General features: G+C 39.6%; 2 protein-coding genes across 6 annotated transcripts in view; one reads left to right on the top strand and one right to left on the bottom strand.

The window, feature by feature from the left end:
- LOC109919946 (transcription elongation factor A protein 1) overlaps window positions 1-8,909 on the top strand; it is a 45,650-nt gene extending 36,741 nt beyond the window's left edge. Inside the window, exon 10 of the mRNA XM_020519983.2 lies at window positions 8,231-8,909. Coding sequence (XP_020375572.1) covers window positions 8,231-8,239 — 9 coding nt within the window. The 3' untranslated portion in view covers window positions 8,240-8,909. The remainder of the gene's footprint in view (window positions 1-8,230) is intronic.
- Window positions 8,910-17,343: 8,434 nt separating this feature from the next.
- rgs19 (regulator of G protein signaling 19) overlaps window positions 17,344-19,128 on the bottom strand; it is a 103,506-nt gene continuing 101,721 nt past the window's right edge. For 3 of the 5 annotated variants that reach the window (XM_048608312.1, XM_048608313.1, XM_048608314.1), the window contains exon 5: window positions 17,405-18,729. In XM_048608312.1, the coding sequence (XP_048464269.1) occupies window positions 18,541-18,729 (189 nt within the window). In that variant the 3' untranslated portion in view covers window positions 17,405-18,540. Of the gene's footprint in view, window positions 18,730-19,128 lie in introns of all 5 variants that reach the window. The other 2 variants (XM_048608311.1, XM_048608315.1) reach the window with 2 other exon arrangements.

The following is a 19,128-nucleotide window of genomic DNA, read 5'->3' on the forward strand; positions in this document are numbered from 1 at the left end:
TATGTTGACCAAAACTGCACACAGTACCCCAGATGCAGCCTAACAAGTGTTTTATATAGCTGCAAGAGTTTTGCCAACTCTTGTACTCCACACTGCGAGCGATGAAGGCAAGCATGCCATATGTCTCCTTGACCTGCATGCCCAGGTCCATCTGAATGTTAGTGTTCCTAAGGGTTCTGCCATTTTACAATATAATTCACACCTAAGTTTGATCCTCTAAATGCATCACCTCGCATTTATCTGGATTAAACTCCATCTGCCATTTCTGTGCCCAAGTCGCCAATCTGTCTATATCCTGTTGTATACTTTGTCGTTGACACTACCAGCAACTCCATCAATCTTCGTGTCATCAGCAAACTTACTTGTCAGGCCACCCACATTTTCTTCCGGATCTTTTGTATATACTACAAAAACAAAGGAACACCACTAGTTACCGGTCTTCAGTCTGAAAACATCCTTCCACCACTACCCTCTGTCTTCTATGACCAAGCTGGATTTCTATCCATCTAGCCAGGCCACCCTGAATCCCTTGTGATTTTAGTTTTTGTACCAACCTGCCATGTGGGACTTCATCAAATGCCTTACTAAAATCCATGTAAACTACATCCACAGCTCTTCCCTCATCAATTATTGACGTTACCTCTTCAAAAAATTCAATCAGGTTGGTGAGACATGACCTTCCCTGGACAAAACCATGCTGCCTGTCACTGACGAGTCCATTTTCCTCCAAATGTGCATATGCCTTGTCCCTCAGTATCTTCTCCAAGAGCTTCCCCACCACAGACGTCAAGCTTACCTGCCTATAGTTTCCTGGATTATTCCTGCATTCTTTCTTAAACAAGAGAACAACATTCACTAATCTCCAGTCCTCTGGAACTTCACCTGTGTTCAACAAGGGTGTGAAGAATCTGCCAACGCCCCAGCTATTCCTCCCTCGCCTCTCTGAGTAACCTGGGGTAGATCCTATCTGCTCCTGGGGACTTGTCTATCTTAGTGCAATTTAGGATTCCCCAAACTTCCTCTTTCAATGTGCTGACATTCTGTCAAGTATTCACACACTCCTCTCTGACCTCAACGTTAGTCATGCCCTTCTCCTTGGTGAAAACCAATACGAAGTACTCATTCAGTATCTGCCCCACTTCCTGTGCCTCTCTGTATAACTTCCCTCCTTTGTCCTTGAGTGGGCCTACTCTTTCCCTTACCCTCTTTCTCCTAACATAAAAAGCCTTGGGATTCTCCTTGACCCTGTTTGCTAAAGACATTTCATGGCCCCTTTTTTGCCTTCCTAATTGCACATTTAAGTTCCTTCCTAATTTCTCTGTACTATTCCAAGGCTTCATCAGTTTGTAGCTGCCTAGACTTGTCGTATGCTTCCCTTTTTTTTTTGACTACCCTTACAATTTCCCTTGCCATCCATGGTTCCTGAATCCTGCCGTTCCTATCCTTTAGTTTTGCAGCGACATGCATATCCTGTACTTTAGTCAATTGGTCTTTAGAAGCCTCCCATATGCCAGAGGTAGATTTGCCCTCAAATAACTGCTTCCAATCATCATTCTCCAGTTCCTGTCTAATTTGGGTGTAATTGGCTCTTGCCCAATTAAGCACCCTCACCCGAGGGCCACGTGTCCTTTTCCGTGACTACTCGAAGTCTTATGGAGTTGTGGTCACTAAGCCTGAAATACTCTCCTACTGAAACATCAATCACCTGTCCTGGTTCAGAGAGAATGGCCCCCTCTCATGTTGGCTTGTCAACGTACTGCCTCAAAAAGCCCTCCTGGACACAATTACCAAATTGCACTCATCCCGACCTCCTGCCTCCAAGGGATTCCCAGTCAATAAGAGGATAGTTGAAGTCACCCACCACAACTACCCTGCTCTTTTCACACTTTTCCAGTATCTCACTACATATCTACTCCTCTGTCTCCTGTGGGCTGTTGGGAGGTCTGTAGAAAACTCCCAACATTGTGATTTCACCCTTCCCATGCCCACACCTCATGAATAAACTTTTAAAAATAAGCAGAGGCCAAGGATCAGTCTTTCAGGGTTACATCATATATAGCTCAACCTAAATTGCTGAAAATCAGAACTATAGCGTTACATTCCACCTACTTGAGCAGTGACATGAGGCTTGCTTTTCTGCACACGATTTTAAATTATCCATTCTAAAATATTAGGTAAATACAAAGAATATTTCTCATTAACAATCCTGTAGGAAAAAACTTTTAAAATGCCCAAAACATGTCAAACAGGGTCAGGCAGCATCCATGGAGAGAGAGCAAGTTAGTGCTGAGTCTAGATGACTCTTCATAGCTGATCATATGTTTGAAGTATCGAACTATGGGCATCAGCAATCCTCCTTATACTATTTGCGAGCACTTTGGTGGGTTTGTGCTTTTATTACATCACCTGACTCCTCAAATGATCTTTTTTAAAGCCAGGTTTTATCAGCATAAAGAAGACGTGACATTGTAGGTCAGACAATGCATGTTAAGTGTGAGGCCTCGTTTAGAATCTGTAGTGTTTTGGTTTGGAGTCAGACTGGTTTTATTTCTAAAGTAGGAACTTACAAAACACCACATTGCCTACACATTGTGTGTTTTTTGAACAAACCAGAATGAATCTGCAAGTACAAATTCAACCCCATAGATTGACATGTGTCTGTGTGAGAGAGATAGGGGGCAAGAGAGAGAATTCCAAGTTAGGATGGGTACAAATACTTCAGATGTGCTGGGCTGCTCCATTATTAATGAGGCTATTCATGTAGCCTCCACCTCCTGTTGGTTGTTTAATTGTCTACCTGCATTCATAACTAGATACAGCAGGGCTGCAGAGCTTAGGTCAGATTAATTGGGTATGTCCTGTCCCACTGGCAGAGGGTGGAACACTAGTATACAGTTGGGAGTTGTTTTATTTATTCATGGGATGTGGGTGTAACTGTAACTGGCTCAGCCAGCCCAGAGCAGAATTGAGAGTCAACCACATTGCTGTAGGTCTGGAATCATCTAGGCCACACCAGCTAAGGATGGTAGATTTCTGTCTCTAAAGGACACTAGTGAATCAGGTGGATTTTTGTTCTTTTACAATAATCAATGGCTACATGGGTGACATTATGTTAGTTTTTCTAGAATTTTTTTTATTGAGTTCATGTACCATGGTGAAATTTGAACCCATCTCCCCAGAACATTAAGTGGGGTTCTGAATTACTATTCCCAGTTCCACCTCTATTTCCATCAACATCTTGACTCCCTACCCTATGAAGACTCACTACTGAGAAGAAGCACTGAGTGTAACAAGGGTACAGGATGTATTCTGGGTGGAGGAATTCATGTCCAGGACCAAGAATAGCTCAGAAGCAGCAATACTGATTGACCCAAAAGAGGCCTAAAGACTGGGTCTCTGGCAGGTGGTGAGGTAACCAACAAGAAAACTTTTTGACGACCACCTCACCAACTTACTAATTATAGATGCACCATGCCAATAGGAATGACCACTGCACATTGTGGAGACCAAGTCCTGTGCTTGCACTGAGGATACCCTTTGTCTTGTGTGGCACTGGCACTATGCTAAATGGGACAGACTTCAAACAGCATGAGAACTGCATTCAACCACAAAATATAACCTCATATTTCCCCCCTCTACTATTAACATCTGGGAGATCTGCTGTAATCCAGTGAAAAATGCAGTAGGGCATATCAGGATCAGCAACAGACATACCTAAAAATAAAACATTAATCTGGCAAAGCTACAACACAGTATTCTAAACAGTGGAAACAGCATGCAACGGAAAGCACTAAGAAAGGGCTGATCCAGTGGTCGGACCTAACCTCTGCAATTGTACCATGTCTAGTTATGAGTGATGGTGGGCAATTGAACATTCAACAGGAAGTCCTGTCCGGGACATTGCAAAATATGATTTTCGGGCTGTTGCTTTACTAGCCTGAGTGACATCTTTCCCAATTTTGGCACAAGCCCCCAGATTCAAGAGAGGAGGACTGTGCAGGGCCTACAGAGCTGGATCTGCCATCATCCCTTTTGATGCTTGATAGTCCACCTAGTTTTATTCCTTTCTTTAGAAATTGTAGCAGTTTTTAATACAATTGAGTGACTTGTTAGGCCATTTCAGAGGGCGGTTAAGAGCCAACCACATTCCTGTTGGTTGGAGTCAGATGTAGACCAGACCAGGTAAGGACCACTGTTTTTAAAAAAAAATTGCTAGAGAAACTCAGCAGGACCACAGTTATCCATCCCTAAAAGACATTTGTGTACCAAATGAGTACTAAATGAGTTCTTGCAATGATAGATAATGCCATTAAGCTTAGTTTTAATTCCATATTTTTTGAATTCGGATTTCACCATTTCTATATGATGGGTTTCGAGTCCATGTGCTCAAAACATTATCTTCGGTTTCTGGATTACTAGTCCAGTGACATCAACACTGTAACTGCCTGCTCTTGAAGACTGAAGCCAGTGTTGGCCTCTGCTCCAAGCTCTGTTTTCTGGCTATCTGCTGCATTGCTATCCATACCTACAGTCAAATCGCATCAGTCTGTTTGCATTCAGTGTCATTTTTGAGACAGATATTTGGACTTGATTTGATTCATCAGTACAACCACCAATTTCCATCACCATACCATTGCGTGACTTCACCCCTTTCTAATCTCATCTGCTGCTCAAACTCTCAGTGATGACTTTGTTACCTCTAGACCCACCTATTCCAATGATGGTGTCCCAGACTATCCTCTCTCTAACTTTGAGCACGTCCAAATGGCTGCTGCCTGAGTCTTAACTCCTCGTTAACTCTGTCTGCTTGTCACTCCTATGCTCTTTCATTTCATTCGGCTCCTGGTCCACCAATATTTTAGGTTTAGAATTCTCATTCTTATTTTCCAATCCCTCTGTGGGCCTGGACCTTGATATCTATTCCAATTCCACAACTCTCTTTGACCTCTGTCCTTAAGTTCAGGGCTGTTTTGTATCCCCAGTTTTAATTATTCTACCATTGGTGGCCATGCCTTCAGTTGCCGAGGCTTCAAGCTTTGGAATTCTCTTCCTTTTGCCTCTTTACCTTGCTTTTTTGTTTGTAAAACAATTCTTAAGATCTACCTCTTTAACAAAGTTTTGGCTGTTTGACATATCTCCTCATGTAGCATGGTGTCATACTTTTGTTTTATAATGTTTCTGTGATATACCTTGGAACACTTCATTACCTTAAAGCTGTTATATAAATACAAGTTGTTGGCAGTACTAACCCTAACCCTACAGCAGTGTTTTTCCTTTAAAGATTATGGAGTCCAAATGGCAAAATTGAGGCTTTGCACAAGGGTTCAGTTAAGGTGCTGCTAATATTCTTGCTCTGCTATTTTGTACTGGGATGTTTTGAGGTTCAGTATGGTTTTGGTCTAGTGTGATATTTAGGAGGCCTGAGTTCAGAATCACAGAAGTGTTAGAGTAGAAGGAGGCTATTCAGCTCTACATACCTGCATTATCCTCTTAAATGAGCATCATTACTGAGTGCCAATCACCTGCTTTTGTCTCCAAGCCTTTGCATATAATTTTTGTCTAAGTGATCATCTAATGCTGTCCTTGCATGCCACTGAAACTGCCTCTACCAACTACCCAGGTAATGCATTCGATAGCAAAACTAGAATCATAGAATCCTTACAGTGTAGAAACAGGTCCTTTGGCCAAACAAGTCGGTTCCCTTGGAGCATCCCACCCAGACCCATCCTCCTACAATCCACCGAAGCTACACATCTCTGAACACTATGGGCAATTTAGCATGGCCAATCCACCTAGCCTGCACATCTTTGGACTGTGAGAGGAAACTGGAGCACCCGGATGGAACCAACGCAGACACGGGGAGAATGTGCAAACTCCACACAGACAGCCGCCCAAGGGTGGAATCGAACCCGGGTCCCTGGTGCTGTGAGGCAGCAGTGCTAACCACTGAGCCACCATGCCGCTCCAAAAATGCACTTTTTTTTTTTCTTTTTTTTTCTGATATCACCCTTGTTGCTTTTGTAGACCATTTTTAATCAATGCCGTCCTCTTCCTTTTACAGGTGGGAACAGTTTCTTCTTATCTCCGCTATCCAGCTCGCTCATGATTTTGAAAACCTGTAGCAGATTTTCTCTTAGCCGCCTTCTTTCCAAGAAGAGCAGTTCGAACTTCTTTGATCTATCCTAATAATTGAAGATCCTTATTCCGGAACCATTCTTGTTTTTACAGCTAATACCCTTATTACTGCCAAGCTACCCCACCTGCACCTCAGTCCCCCGTGGCAATGGGTGGAATAGTATTGGGGGCAAATTTAAAAAAAAATTCAATCTGGATTATGTCCTCCTCCATGTAATACTTGACACCATTTTCATGGAGGTGAATTTTCTATTGTCAGTGTCTGACCCTCAACATGCAGAACACTGTGTAACACTTTCCACATCAAGCAGATGTTCACCTGCACATCTGCCAGTGTGGTATACTGCATCCGCTGTACCCGGTGTGGCTACCTCTACATCGGGGAAACCAAGCGGAGACTCGGGGACCGCTTTGCAGAACACCTACGCTCGGTTCGCAATAAACAACTGCACCTCCCAGTCGCGAACCATTTCAACTCCCCCTCCCATTCCTCAGACGACATGTCCATCCTGGGCCTCCTGCAGTGCCACAACGATGCCACCCGAAGGTTGCAGGAACAGCAACTCATATTCTGCTTGGGAACCCTGCAGCCCAATGGTATCAATGTGGATTTCACAAGTTTCAAAATCTCCCCTCCCCCTACCGCATCCCAAAACCAGTCCAGCTCGTCCCTGCCTCCCTAACCTGTTCTTCCTCCCACCTCAAGCAGCACCTCCATCTCCTACCGACCAACCTCATCCCGCCCCCTTGACCTGTCCGTCCTCCCTGGACTGACCTATCCCCTTCCTAACTCCCTACCTACACTCACCTTTACTGGCTCCATCCCCGCCTCTTCGACCTGTTTGTTTCCTCTCCACCTATCCTCTCCTCTATCCCTCTTCTATCCGCCTCCCACTCTCTCCCTATTTATTTCAAAACCCCCTTCCCCTCCCCCTTTTCTGATGAAGGGTCTAGGCCCGAAACGTCAGCCTCTCTGCTCCTATGATGCTGCTTGGCCTGCTGTGTTCATCCAGCCCTGCACCTTGTTGTCACTGTGTAACAGGGAGCCTGGTTTAAGTTTAATATTGGAGCTCCTGGTTCAGGGAATGCTTTTTACAGTTCTTCTCTGGACACATAATGACTCCTTTGCTGCCCTCAACCTCTCCTCAGCATGACCACCTGCCCACAGCAATCCAGAGCATTGATGAACAAGTTGATTAGAAAATAGCTTTAATTCTCTCATTGTTGGCAATAGTAATAAAAATGCTAGAACATCTGAGAAAGTTGAGAGTTGCCAGGTCACAGGCAGGACCTTGGCATCAGTATTATTTTTCCTGCTATGCTTGAATTGAACCATTTCTCTGGTCTTGTCCCAGCTGAATCTGCACTGCTGTCTGATGTTGTGCACCAGTCCATCAACTTCCTACACTAGAAGAATTGCATCATCCAGATAGCTGGATTTTATATGCTAGCAAAGTAAAGTTGAAGTACGTACATTGAGGAACTTTGAAACCAGTTGCAGATCATCATGTTGAGCTCTGAATATGGGTTGATTTAAATTGATAAATAAATATTTGGAACAGAGATGTAAGTAGTCAGACTTAATGCTTACTCCTTTTGAATATTTCCACATAAAAAATTAACACACCAAGGTAATAGGCATTCATTAATCAAAGTATTAGATTGCTTCCTTCCCATTGAGTTAGGACTAAATGGGAGTTGTGTCTGGATGTCTGGTTGATCCCAGTAGTCAATCAGGTAAGCAAAAATGTGTGCATTAGAATAAGTTTGAATCTAATATGCGTGAGAGGGAAGAGTTAAACTCACATTTTAAAGGAAATCTACACCGGTTTACATGAATTCATTCTTCATTTCTGAAAAAATGTTATACCAAATTCAGATCATTTCCTTTGTTTTTCTCTCTCCACAGACGCTGGCAGACTTGCCAAGTTTCTCCAGCACTTTCTTTCTCTTTCAGATCACCAGCATGTGTAGTACTTTGCTTTTACATTTAATTCATGCTTTGTCTGTTAATCTAATTTAATATGCAACCTAATCAGATTCTATAAACGGATTACATGAGAAAGTGTTTAACACTATCTTGTTTATTTTTCAGTTTTCTTAAGTATTCGGAAGACTACTTTTGGAGATGCAGTTGGACCAATATATAAAATACCTAAATTATAAAGGATCATCATGTATATTAAGTCTCTCATTTTGTTAGATATATCACTGTAAATTAAATCTTTGCAAGTATATTCCTGCAGCTCAGCTGATGTAATCTAAACTTGTACTGTAATTGAATCTGTTAATTAATACGTTGTATGGTACAAGAAGTTGCATTTCACTTCACTGTTTTAAAACTTCTTTATATAAGTTAGACTTCAATAATGAAGTACTATTGCTTGTATGGGTCTGCTGAAATCATTTTTAATTAAAATGTGATTGTCCACAGCAGCCTATTGTTTCCAACATAGTATGCTTTTCGGTTTCTTTTTGCATATTGTACTGAAGTTTTAAAAACCTCAAAACAAATATTTTGTTTCATAAAATAAATAGGTGCAACTCTTGTGTATTTTATGTTGTCAGTAAGAAAGATTCACTTTCTACCAATAGTAAAATGTTTTGGGAGAAAAAAAAATACCACAGGCTTTTGGGAAAATGGATGTAATTGCTTCAATATGCCTTTTTTTTTAAAGAAAGTAGAATAATTTTCTTCAGTTCTCAATGCACCATAACTGCTAAAATGAGACTAGAACAAGAACATTTCACGAAAGATGCGAAATGCATTCCAATGACTGAACTAAAAAGATCATGCATGAAGTATTATGACAACTAGCTCTTGTGGAAGAGGAGTTGCTGTCAGAAATGTAATTTTTACTTTAGGCTTTGAGTGTGAACATCCAGTGCTCCCTTTTTATTGAAATGTTTCTTTTACTAATTTTAATTGTTGCTTTTAGAAACTGAGAGATGACTTTATTGCAGTTTATACAGTTTTCAATGGGAGAGAGTTAATTGCAATGAAGTTGTAGAAATGAGTTGTTTTGACCAGTGATTCAAGTGGGAGCAGGAAGTTCTGCCCTCGAACCTGCTTCGCCATTCGATACAATCTTGGCTGATGTCATCTTGGCTTCACTCCACTTTTTTGTGCCTGCTGTCCATAACTCTTCCCAACCCGTACTAATTAAAAAGTCTGTCTATCTCTTTGAGTAAATTTAATGTTGCAGTAGCCACCACATTCTGGGGTAGTGAATTTCACAGCTTCATTATTCTTTAAAAGAAGTAATTTATCCTTATGTGTTTTAAAATCTGGTACCTCTTACCCTAAAACTATGACCTCTCGTTTTTGATTGCCCCACATGAGGAAACGTCGTTTCCATGTCTGCTTTGTCAATCACCTTTTAGCATCTTATAGACCTCTATTAGATCTTTCCTCATTCTTCTAAACTCCAGAGAGTATAGATCCTTAACTGCTCAATGCTTCTTCATAAGCAAACCCCCTCTCCCTGAAATCAATGCAGTGAACATGTGTATGCACACAGACAATCTGATTTCTTTCATTTATTTTCTCACATGGGAATGATAGATTGAGTAAGGCTGGTTATGGCAGGGAGTGGCCCAAGTTCCTACATTAATGCATCAGGCTTCTGCTGCATGCATCCCCACAGCTCTTTTTGGTGAGAAACAGCCCTTTTCTCTATTTGATTGAGCTAATTATGAAAACATTTCAAGGTAAACTGTATATACCATTCAGCAAGGATGCTGTTTTAAATTCATAGTGAGATTTTTATATTGCAAAACAAAAGCACAAAAATTTGACCAAGTGTGTCAGTGCTAACTTTTCAACTGTAGCTACTTGCTTCCCTTTCTTACTATGCTTTCATGTTTTCAATTTTACCACCAAATTCCCTTTCAAATGACAATATGACCTTTCCTCAATGATCATTTTTGTGATAAAGCATATCATATTCTAATACTTTGTCTGTGACAAGATTTATTCTAATTTCCATCTTTTAATTAAAATGCTGATGGTTGCTGCTTCTGCAATCAGTAGGAGTAACTTTTTCATTATTTGTCCTACTTGAATTTACACTTTCAACAAAAAAGGCTATTCCCACCGTTAACTATCTGACATGGGGATAGCATGCAATATATGAGGTTGTGCTACCCCATAAAGGAAAGTGGCTATTCAGTGTGTAGACCAATGAGCAAAGGCCATTGTTCCCTTTATGCTGAATGGTTGCCCATGTAGCATCTTGTCCAGGTTTCCTAATATGAAAACAACCTACTAGGAAGAAACCAATCTGTTACAAAGCCAATTTTATGTAGGTGGAAGTTTGCAATAAATCACCAAAATTAATGATGTAAAGGACAGTGAAGGTGGTCATTTAAGATTGCAAAGAGATCTTTGATCATTTGGGTCAATGGGCTGAAGAGTGGCAGATGGAGTTCAATTTGGATAAATGTGAGGCATTGCATTTTGGCAAAACAAACCAGGGCAGGATTTATACCATTAAAGTAGGGACTTGGGTAGTGTAGAACAGAGAGACCTAGAGGTTGAGGTACATTATTCTTTTTGAAGTTTGTATAGATAAGGTAGTTAAGAAAACATTTAGCACATCTGCAGTCATTGTTCAGACCATTGAGTATAGAAGTTGGGACATCATGTTGAGGTTGTACAAGACATTGGTGAGGCTTGTTCTACAGTACTGTGTCCATTTCTGGTTGCCCTGTCGTGAAGGATATTAAGCTGGGGAGGGTTCAGAAGAGATTTACCAGGATATTGCTGGAAATGGAGAGTTTGTGTTATAAGAAGAGACTGGATATTCTGGGATTTTTTCTCCACTGGAGCATTGGAGGTTGAGAAGTGACCTTATAGAAGTTTTTAAAATCATGAGGGATACAGATATGGTAAATGGCAGGTGACTTTTCCCTGGGGTGGGGAATTTCAAGACTAGGCATATCTTTTAAGGTGAGAGGAGAAGTCTTTTTTAAAAAAAATCGATGAGGGGCAACTTTTTTACGCTGTGGTTTGTGTGGAATGAACTTCCAGGGAAAGTGGTATGGATACATTACAAAATTTAAAAGTGATTTAGATAAATACATGAGTAATAAATGATTGGAGGGAAATGGGCCAAGTGCAGGCAAGTGGGACTGGTTTAGTTTGGGATTATGGTCAGTTTGGACTGGTAACAAAGGGTTTGTTTCCATGTTGTATAACTCTATGACTGTGAGTTTCAAAACCATTTTGGGTGTAAAATCCTTGAAAATGGAAAAGGAATTCAGGAATATGAACCTAAGATCATTCAGGAGGGATTCTGAACCAAACCCCAAAGGTACCAAATGGATCCAATGCTGTTACTAGATAACAATGAGAGCACCTGCTAAAGTTAAAGGCAAATATATTTGTGACATATAATCCTAAAATTATTTGTAAGCGCAGCCAAATGAACAAACCCTTTTTTGTGATGTTAATAATGGCTTTGTTTGGACTTTTTTTTAAGCCTGTGCTTTAGCTGTGAACATGCATTCTCTGAAGTGCATTCTTTTGGAATAGTGAAACTTGAAGTGTATGTGAATGCACTGCAATATTCCATTTTGAAAGCAGTTTCAACTATCCCATTATCTTCAAAGTTAGATTTACTAAAGCATCTTGAGACTCCAAAGCTTTATGTGACATAAGGTGAAAGTCACTTGTTTTACTGTGGAAAGATCAGGAAGTATGAAATAACACTGAAGACCAAAATAGGCTAATTTAGTTTCAAAAACTGGAGAGGGGTGAGATTGCTATAAAAACAAAGGTATTATATTGAAGGACTAGTTTACATTTTTCTTTCTCCTCCTACACATGACTACTTCATTGGAAATGATGATTGCTCCGATTTAAGTTATAGTTCCTTTAACATAATGAAATGTCCAAGGAGCTTTATAATGCTTAAATACTGCACTGAGCCACATGAGGCAAAATGTCACAATTTGGCCTAGCTGGTCAGCGGGTGGGGGTAGGAAGAAAAATGAAAGGGTAATAACAATTGCAATTTTTGAGACTCTAGAATAGTGTTGTTTTTCTCCCTGATGCCATGGTCAAAGATGTCAGAGTGGTTGCATGATAGCCTCTTGGGGAGGAGGATCAGACAGAAATCAACATCCACATTGATACCAATAAAAAGAAGGACAAGGGATGAGGCCCTGAAAGCAGATTTAGGAGCTGAGGGGGTATTAAAAAGCAGGACCTCAACAGCAGTAATTTCAGAATTACTCCCCATGCCACCTGCCAGTGAGCATAAGATTGTTGGATTGGTTAATTGAATGAGGCTAGAGAACTGAAGTAGGAGATAAGGCATCAGATTGCTGAGGTATTGGGGAAGGTGGGACCAGTACAAAATAGGTGGCTTACTTTTTGACAGGACTTGAGACTGAGATTCTCACAGGGACATTTGCTAGTGCTATTGGCTTGAGTTTAAACTAGCTTATGGGGGGATGGTAGAAACTTGATGCACAATTCAATTATGAATGAAGTTAAGTTGGTAACAGGAAGTAGAAAAGCTACACAAACACTAGAACACAGGAAAAATGCGTCCAAGCATTGAGTAATGCTTAAATGCTAAATAATGTCAAGAAGACAAAGTTAAGGGCACTGTCCACGACAGAAATCTGGCTGCATTGTAATCTGGAGGGTGAACTGAATATTCGAGGATATTTGACCTTTAAGATGGGCAGTCAAGAAAAATAGGATCAAATTATTAGTAATGGAGGATCTCAGATCAAAAGAACAAAGAAAAGAGCAAGGGGCAGAAGACATTATTAACTGGACTTCAAATAGACCACCAAGTAGTTGTGTGGGGAATGGTATTAATCAGGCCAGAATGTAACATGGGCAACACCGTAGTTATGAGTATCTTCAGTCTGCATATAGATGCGTAAACCCATTTTGCACTAAAGCTGTGTAGGCCTAGTTATTATGCGTTAGGAATGGTTTTCTAGAGCAGCATGTTGAAGAATTGACTAAAGGGCATGCTATTTTAAATCTAATATTATGTAATGAAGAAAGGCTAATTAATAAGCTTGTAAAAACCTTTAGAGATGAGTGACCACAATATGCTAGAATTATGTTTGAAAGTGAGGTAGTTCAATGAAGCAGAATGTTAAAATTGAATATGAGAAATTATAAAACTTGAAGCACAAATTGGCAGAGGTGGATTGGGAAAATACATTTAAGTAGCATAACTGTGCATAGGCAATAGATAGAGTTTAAAGAAATAGTATATAGTTTACAGCAATTATACATTCTTTCAGGGTACAAAAACCTAAAAACGTTCAGTCAACCGTGGCTATAAAAGGAAATTAAGGATTGTATAAGATTCAAAGGAAAGGCTGGTAAAGTTGCCAGAAAAAGTAAATCTGAGGATTGGGAGGTTTTTAGAATACAGTAAAGGAGGACCAAGGAACTGATAAAGGAAGAATAGAAAATAATGTTAATTAATTTACAAAGAACATTTTTTTAATATTGATTCATCAGATGTGGGCAATGCTGGCTGGCCAGTATTTATTGACTGTGCCTAGTTGCCCTTGAGAAGTTGGTGATGAGCTATAGTCCGCCTGCTATGGGTTGACCCACAATGCCGTTTGGGAATTCCAGGATTTTGACCCAGCAACAATGAAAGAATGGCAACATATTTCCAAGTCAGGTTGGTGAGTGGCTTAGAGGGGAACTTGCAGGTGGTGGTGTGCCCTAGAATCTGTAGCTCTTGTCCTTCTAGATGGAATGGTCATGGGTTTGGAAGGTGCTGTCTGAGGGTCTTTGGTAAATTTCTGCAGTGCATCTTTTAGATAGTACACACTTCCACTACTGACCATTGGTGGTGGAGGGACTGGATGTTCGAGGATGTGATGCCAATCAAGCGGGCTGCTTTGTCCTGGATAATGTCAAGTTTCTTAGGTGTTGTTGGAGCTGCATCCATCCAGACAAGTGGGGAGTTTTCCATCACACTCCCTGACTTGTGCCTTGTAGATGATGGACAAACTTTGGGAAGTCAGGAGGTGAATTACTCGCCACAGTACTCTTAGCCTCTGACCTGCTCTTGTAGCCACTGTGTTTATGTGGTGAGTTCATTTGAGTTTCTGGTCAATAGTAACCCTCAGAATGTTAAAATTAACTATTTAACCAGACTATTTCTTGTTAGTTAGACAATTATTTATCCTTGCTAATATATAAGTCCCACTGTAGTAGCCTTTTTTTATGTGACACCTTCTTGAATACCTTATGAAAATCTAAATGGAGTCATGCAGCACGGCAACAGGGCCTTCTGTCCAACCAGTCCGTGCCGAACATAATCCCAAACTAAATTAGTCCCACCTGCCTGCTCCTGGCCCATACCCCTCCAAACCTTTCCTATTCACATATCCATCCAAATGTCTTTTTAATGTTGTAATAGTACCCGCATCCACCACTTCATCAGGAAGTTCATTCCACACGCGAACCACCCTCTGTAAAAAATTTGCCCCATGTCTTTTTTAAATCTGTCTCCTCTGTCTTTTAAAAATGTGCCCCTTAGTCTTGAAATTTCCCATCTAAGGGAAAGGACAACTACCATGAACTCTATCTATACTTCTCATTATTCGATAAACTTCTATGAGGTCACCTCTCAACTTGCTACATTCCAGTCTGCCGTTTCCTGATCGTTGTTTCCTAGTCTCATCTTGTAAGGAATCAATATTCACTTTAGCTATGCTATTCCTTTCTATGTGTTTGTGGAACTTGTTCCTATTCATTTTTACACTATTTGCGTGACTGGAGAAGCAGTTATAGTTTGATGTTGTGCTTAACAACCTGTTTATTCACTTTAAATTTGTAAAGCTCCCCTCACATGAACCCTATCATCCCTGCTGTACAACCCATGCTCCAGATAATTTAGTTTAAAGCTATATCTACTGCTTTAGTTATTCAATTCAGTGGGACGGTGATCCCAGTCTGATTCATGTGACCAATGTGCAGCGCCTTATTTCTCCTGTATTGGTATCAGTGCCAAGGAATTAAAACCTATTTCTTCCAGGTCAATATTTGAGTAACATTATCAACTGTCTAGTCTTATTTACCTTTGCTAATTTACTTGTTCATCATCCAGTGATTATTATCTTTGTGGTTCTGCTTTTCAATTTAGCTTCTCACTGCTCACTTTCCCTATGTAGAACCTTTATTTTTAATTATCACCAATTAAAACTATTACAATCCATTTTGCTCCCCAACTTTAATGTCCCCTGTACAACAGTGTTACTAGATTGCTTATCTGTTCTGCAATTTCTGCTCTTATCCACAATCTGTAAAAGTCTTGTATCTGTTGGGCAAGTGCAAGGTCTGAGGCACCTTCACTGCAATCTCCAGAAACCCATTTCACTCTACTTGTAGTTGGAAACTCCTGTCCCTGACCACAGAACAAAAAATAAGGACCTAAGGGATTTGATACAAAGTCTCGGTAACTTCCTGCCTCTTTCATGTATCAGTGTGCCCAAGGCTCTGACTCAAGTTCAGTAGTTGTGAGCTGAAGGTCCTCAAGTTGCAGACTCTTACTTTAGATGTGGTTGCAGTGAATCAGGTTGGTGCTCATTGGTTCCTACGCGCCATTGTTGTAACACATCACCTACTGTGTCATCTTGATTTTATTAATTTCATTACTTCTCTTGGACCAGTTCTTTTATAAAAGACCAAAATCCACCTCTTTCCTCACAACATTAAATTATCTCACTGACCAAATTCCCAAATTGAATATTCTGTAGTAGCTGTATTTAATCAAGCTGGTCTATTCATTGGCAAAAAAAAAACCCTCCTGTATTTGTACTTGAAACAATTCCAAGTCATATAACTGGCCACTTTATCAGCTTAAGCTTGAATTTTGAGCAGGGCTTGCTGTATGCAAGCATGAACTGTTTCAGTATATACACAGGGTACTGAACACTGAAATCATCAGTAACATTCCAAATTCTGATCTTAAATAGGAGGGAATGTCATGGATGAGCCAGCAGAAAAGTTAGTCCTTGGACACTAGCTGAGGAATTTCACAACAATGTCCTGGGCTTGACCTGATTAGCCTTGAACAACCACACCCATCTTCCTTTGTGATAGCTATGACTTCAAACAGTTGAATGGTTTCCCTGATTTCCCATTGATTTCAATTTACTAAGATACTTTGATGTTTAACTAGTTTAAGTGACACCTTGTTGGCTCTGACAAAGGTATTGGTGGTATGCTTAATATATTTGTGAACTGCAAGAAGTTTACTCTAAAATTCTGTAAATAATCTGAGACAAAGGTGGTGATTTATGTGTTAGACAAAGCACAGATTACCCGGCTGAACAAATTAGGGTTCATTTCAGGAAGAAGCATATGTCTGTGACAACTGTCCAGTGAAGAACAGGCAAGGAAAGGCTCTCTCGGACTGTGTAGTCCATGGGCTGGGTATAGAGTTTCCTGCATGGCCTCCAAGGCAAACTCCAATGGAAACTCAAAGACACGACTGGAGACAGACAACCTACAACCTGCGTACTGTGATTGGAATGAAGTCAGCCAAGTGGATCTCATAGAATGTGAATTCCCTGGTTGGGTCTGTTAACCTGATCAAATCAGGAAGTCCTGGCTGACAGATATGAACAGGAGTGTTAGGAGTTCTGTTCATTCTAGGAGCCAGCTCTGATCTAGCTGGGTTAGTGTCATGTACTGTGCATGTGTAACTAAAGGGTGACTTGGTGACAGGATACTGGCCTTCGTGGAGTTATTTCAAATACTTGCAGGTATGTAATCCATTAAAAGCAATTTGCAATGCCCCTTACGAAATCCATACTGGTACATTTTACTGAGCCAATTTGTATTAGGTGAGAATAATGTTTTTGCATGTTGAAATTGCATCGGGGTCCTGATAACATAGATGGGCCCTAATTTACATGTATTGATGAAGTTCTCAGGCACCTCTTACACATAAGAGAACTGTGGCTAAAGTGATGAACAGCAATCAAGTATGAAAGAATGAAAGAAGAATAATTATCTTGACATAATGTTAAATCTGCTTAACAACAGCCCCAGGTGGGGGTGTGGAATTTTAAAAGTACTCCTTCCAACAATTTTTACAGTTGCAATGGACAAAGTAATGTTCTAAGAGTGATTTATATAAAGAAACTTAAGTTCATTTAAATACAGGTTTCCCATTACATATTTGGAAATTTAAGTAAAAGACAAGAAACTTCATCAGATCAGCAATATTATTTATTTAAATTTTAACAAATTATCTTAACTGTGCTTGTAAAACATTTTCAATTAATTTCAAAAATTATAGTGAGGACATTTTTTGTTTCTATATATTTGTTGAATTATTTTTCATCTTGTCGGTAAGCCTCAATACATTTAAAGCCCTTTATTTATTGGTTACCTGTGCTAAGAAGAAAATGTCACAAATATAAAACATCATCAGCTGTAACATTCAGCTATCAGTAGTTTCCTTGTACAAGTTACTAATGCAATTCAATTAGGATGTGCAACATATTAAACTGTCAATCATTAAGAAAAATGAAGGGGTTTAAGTTACTTTGTCTTACACATTGTTCTATAATCAGATTGGCAACGTAACTCACAAGGACATCTTAGTTCCCTTTTAATACAAATTCACACTTACCTGGCTATCATCTCATGAAAGCATTTTCTATAACTTTCAGGTAATTTAATACACTGGCCTAGAATTATTGGAGGTTTGGTGTTATTATGCCCATACTGCTGAATTCAGAATTTTAATTTGTATGTTTCAAGACACAAAATGAGATAAAAATAATGTATCATTACACTGCTCTTAATTTATGAATTTGGGGCAGGACAATTTATGACATCTAACAACTGGTGGCACCGTAGCAGCAACACTGGTGTTTTTAAAATACAGTACTGCACTTGTTACATTTTTAACCATTCTATTTTTTCCTGCAATGAAGTAACATAAATGGTTTTGTTCTAATATAAAGATGATCATCCCTTCATTAGAAACAGTTTCCTTTCATTGTAAATAGGCTCAAACAAATATGGTCTGAAATTACTGGAATAGAGCGGTGTTTTCAGATCTTATTTTCATGTGCTTGGTACTCTGACTCATGTAAGGTTTACACAAACCGGCCCCTCCGCACTAGGATTGTTGACTAATGTTGCAAAAACATACAGACTAAATCCAATATTTTTATTTAAGCCATCACTAGAGTTTCACGCAGGTTAATCTGAAGCTGTTAATATCCAGTCCTTTAGTGCTTTTTGCATGTTATTAGGCAACAGGAAATCAGTAGTAAAATAAACCTGAGTTTAATTTTTTTTTCTCTTGGTGATGACCCTGTACCTTCAGTAGACAATTTGACTGTATACAAAAATTGATGATTTTTTTTCTGTAATGTACAATTAAATATCTAGGATTCTGAAGATGTGCTGGATGATCTCTGAAACAATGACTTGTATATAGAAGAGTTCAGGAACCTTGGATAGGAGTCTCTGTGCATTAACGTATAAATCTGAAGCTGTGCATCGTCAAATGTTTGAGTCGATGGTTCAGCCATTTTTTTGTTGATAACATCACGGACCCGTGAATCAAGGCTAACCTGAATTAAAAAAAAAGTATTTCTGTTTAACATGACATACACAATGTCTAATAATTTCTAACAAACAATATCAGTTTTTTCTCAATTCAATATTTTTATTATCTATACTAATAGCAACATTAAATGAAATGTTCACTATTTTCCCCAAATTCATTCTCTATGAATCACTTTCTTATGATAGCTTCTGCAAGACTGATTGAGGAGACCGATTTATGAATAAAATCAATTTTCCATGCAGCTTCTTCCATTACTAGTCATGAGGGATTACTAGTCCAGTGCTATGGACACTGTCTTATATTGCCATCGACTGCAAAAGCTGAAATTCTGAGAGTGAACAGGTCGATTATGAATGATAGAATTTAACAATAGTTTAATCATCTCACTTAACTTCATTCCGGA

The sequence above is a fragment of the Rhincodon typus genome, chromosome 19 (genome assembly GCF_021869965.1).
Source record: "Rhincodon typus isolate 14 chromosome 19, sRhiTyp1.1, whole genome shotgun sequence".
In the NCBI taxonomy this organism is placed as follows: Eukaryota; Metazoa; Chordata; class Chondrichthyes; order Orectolobiformes; family Rhincodontidae; genus Rhincodon; species Rhincodon typus.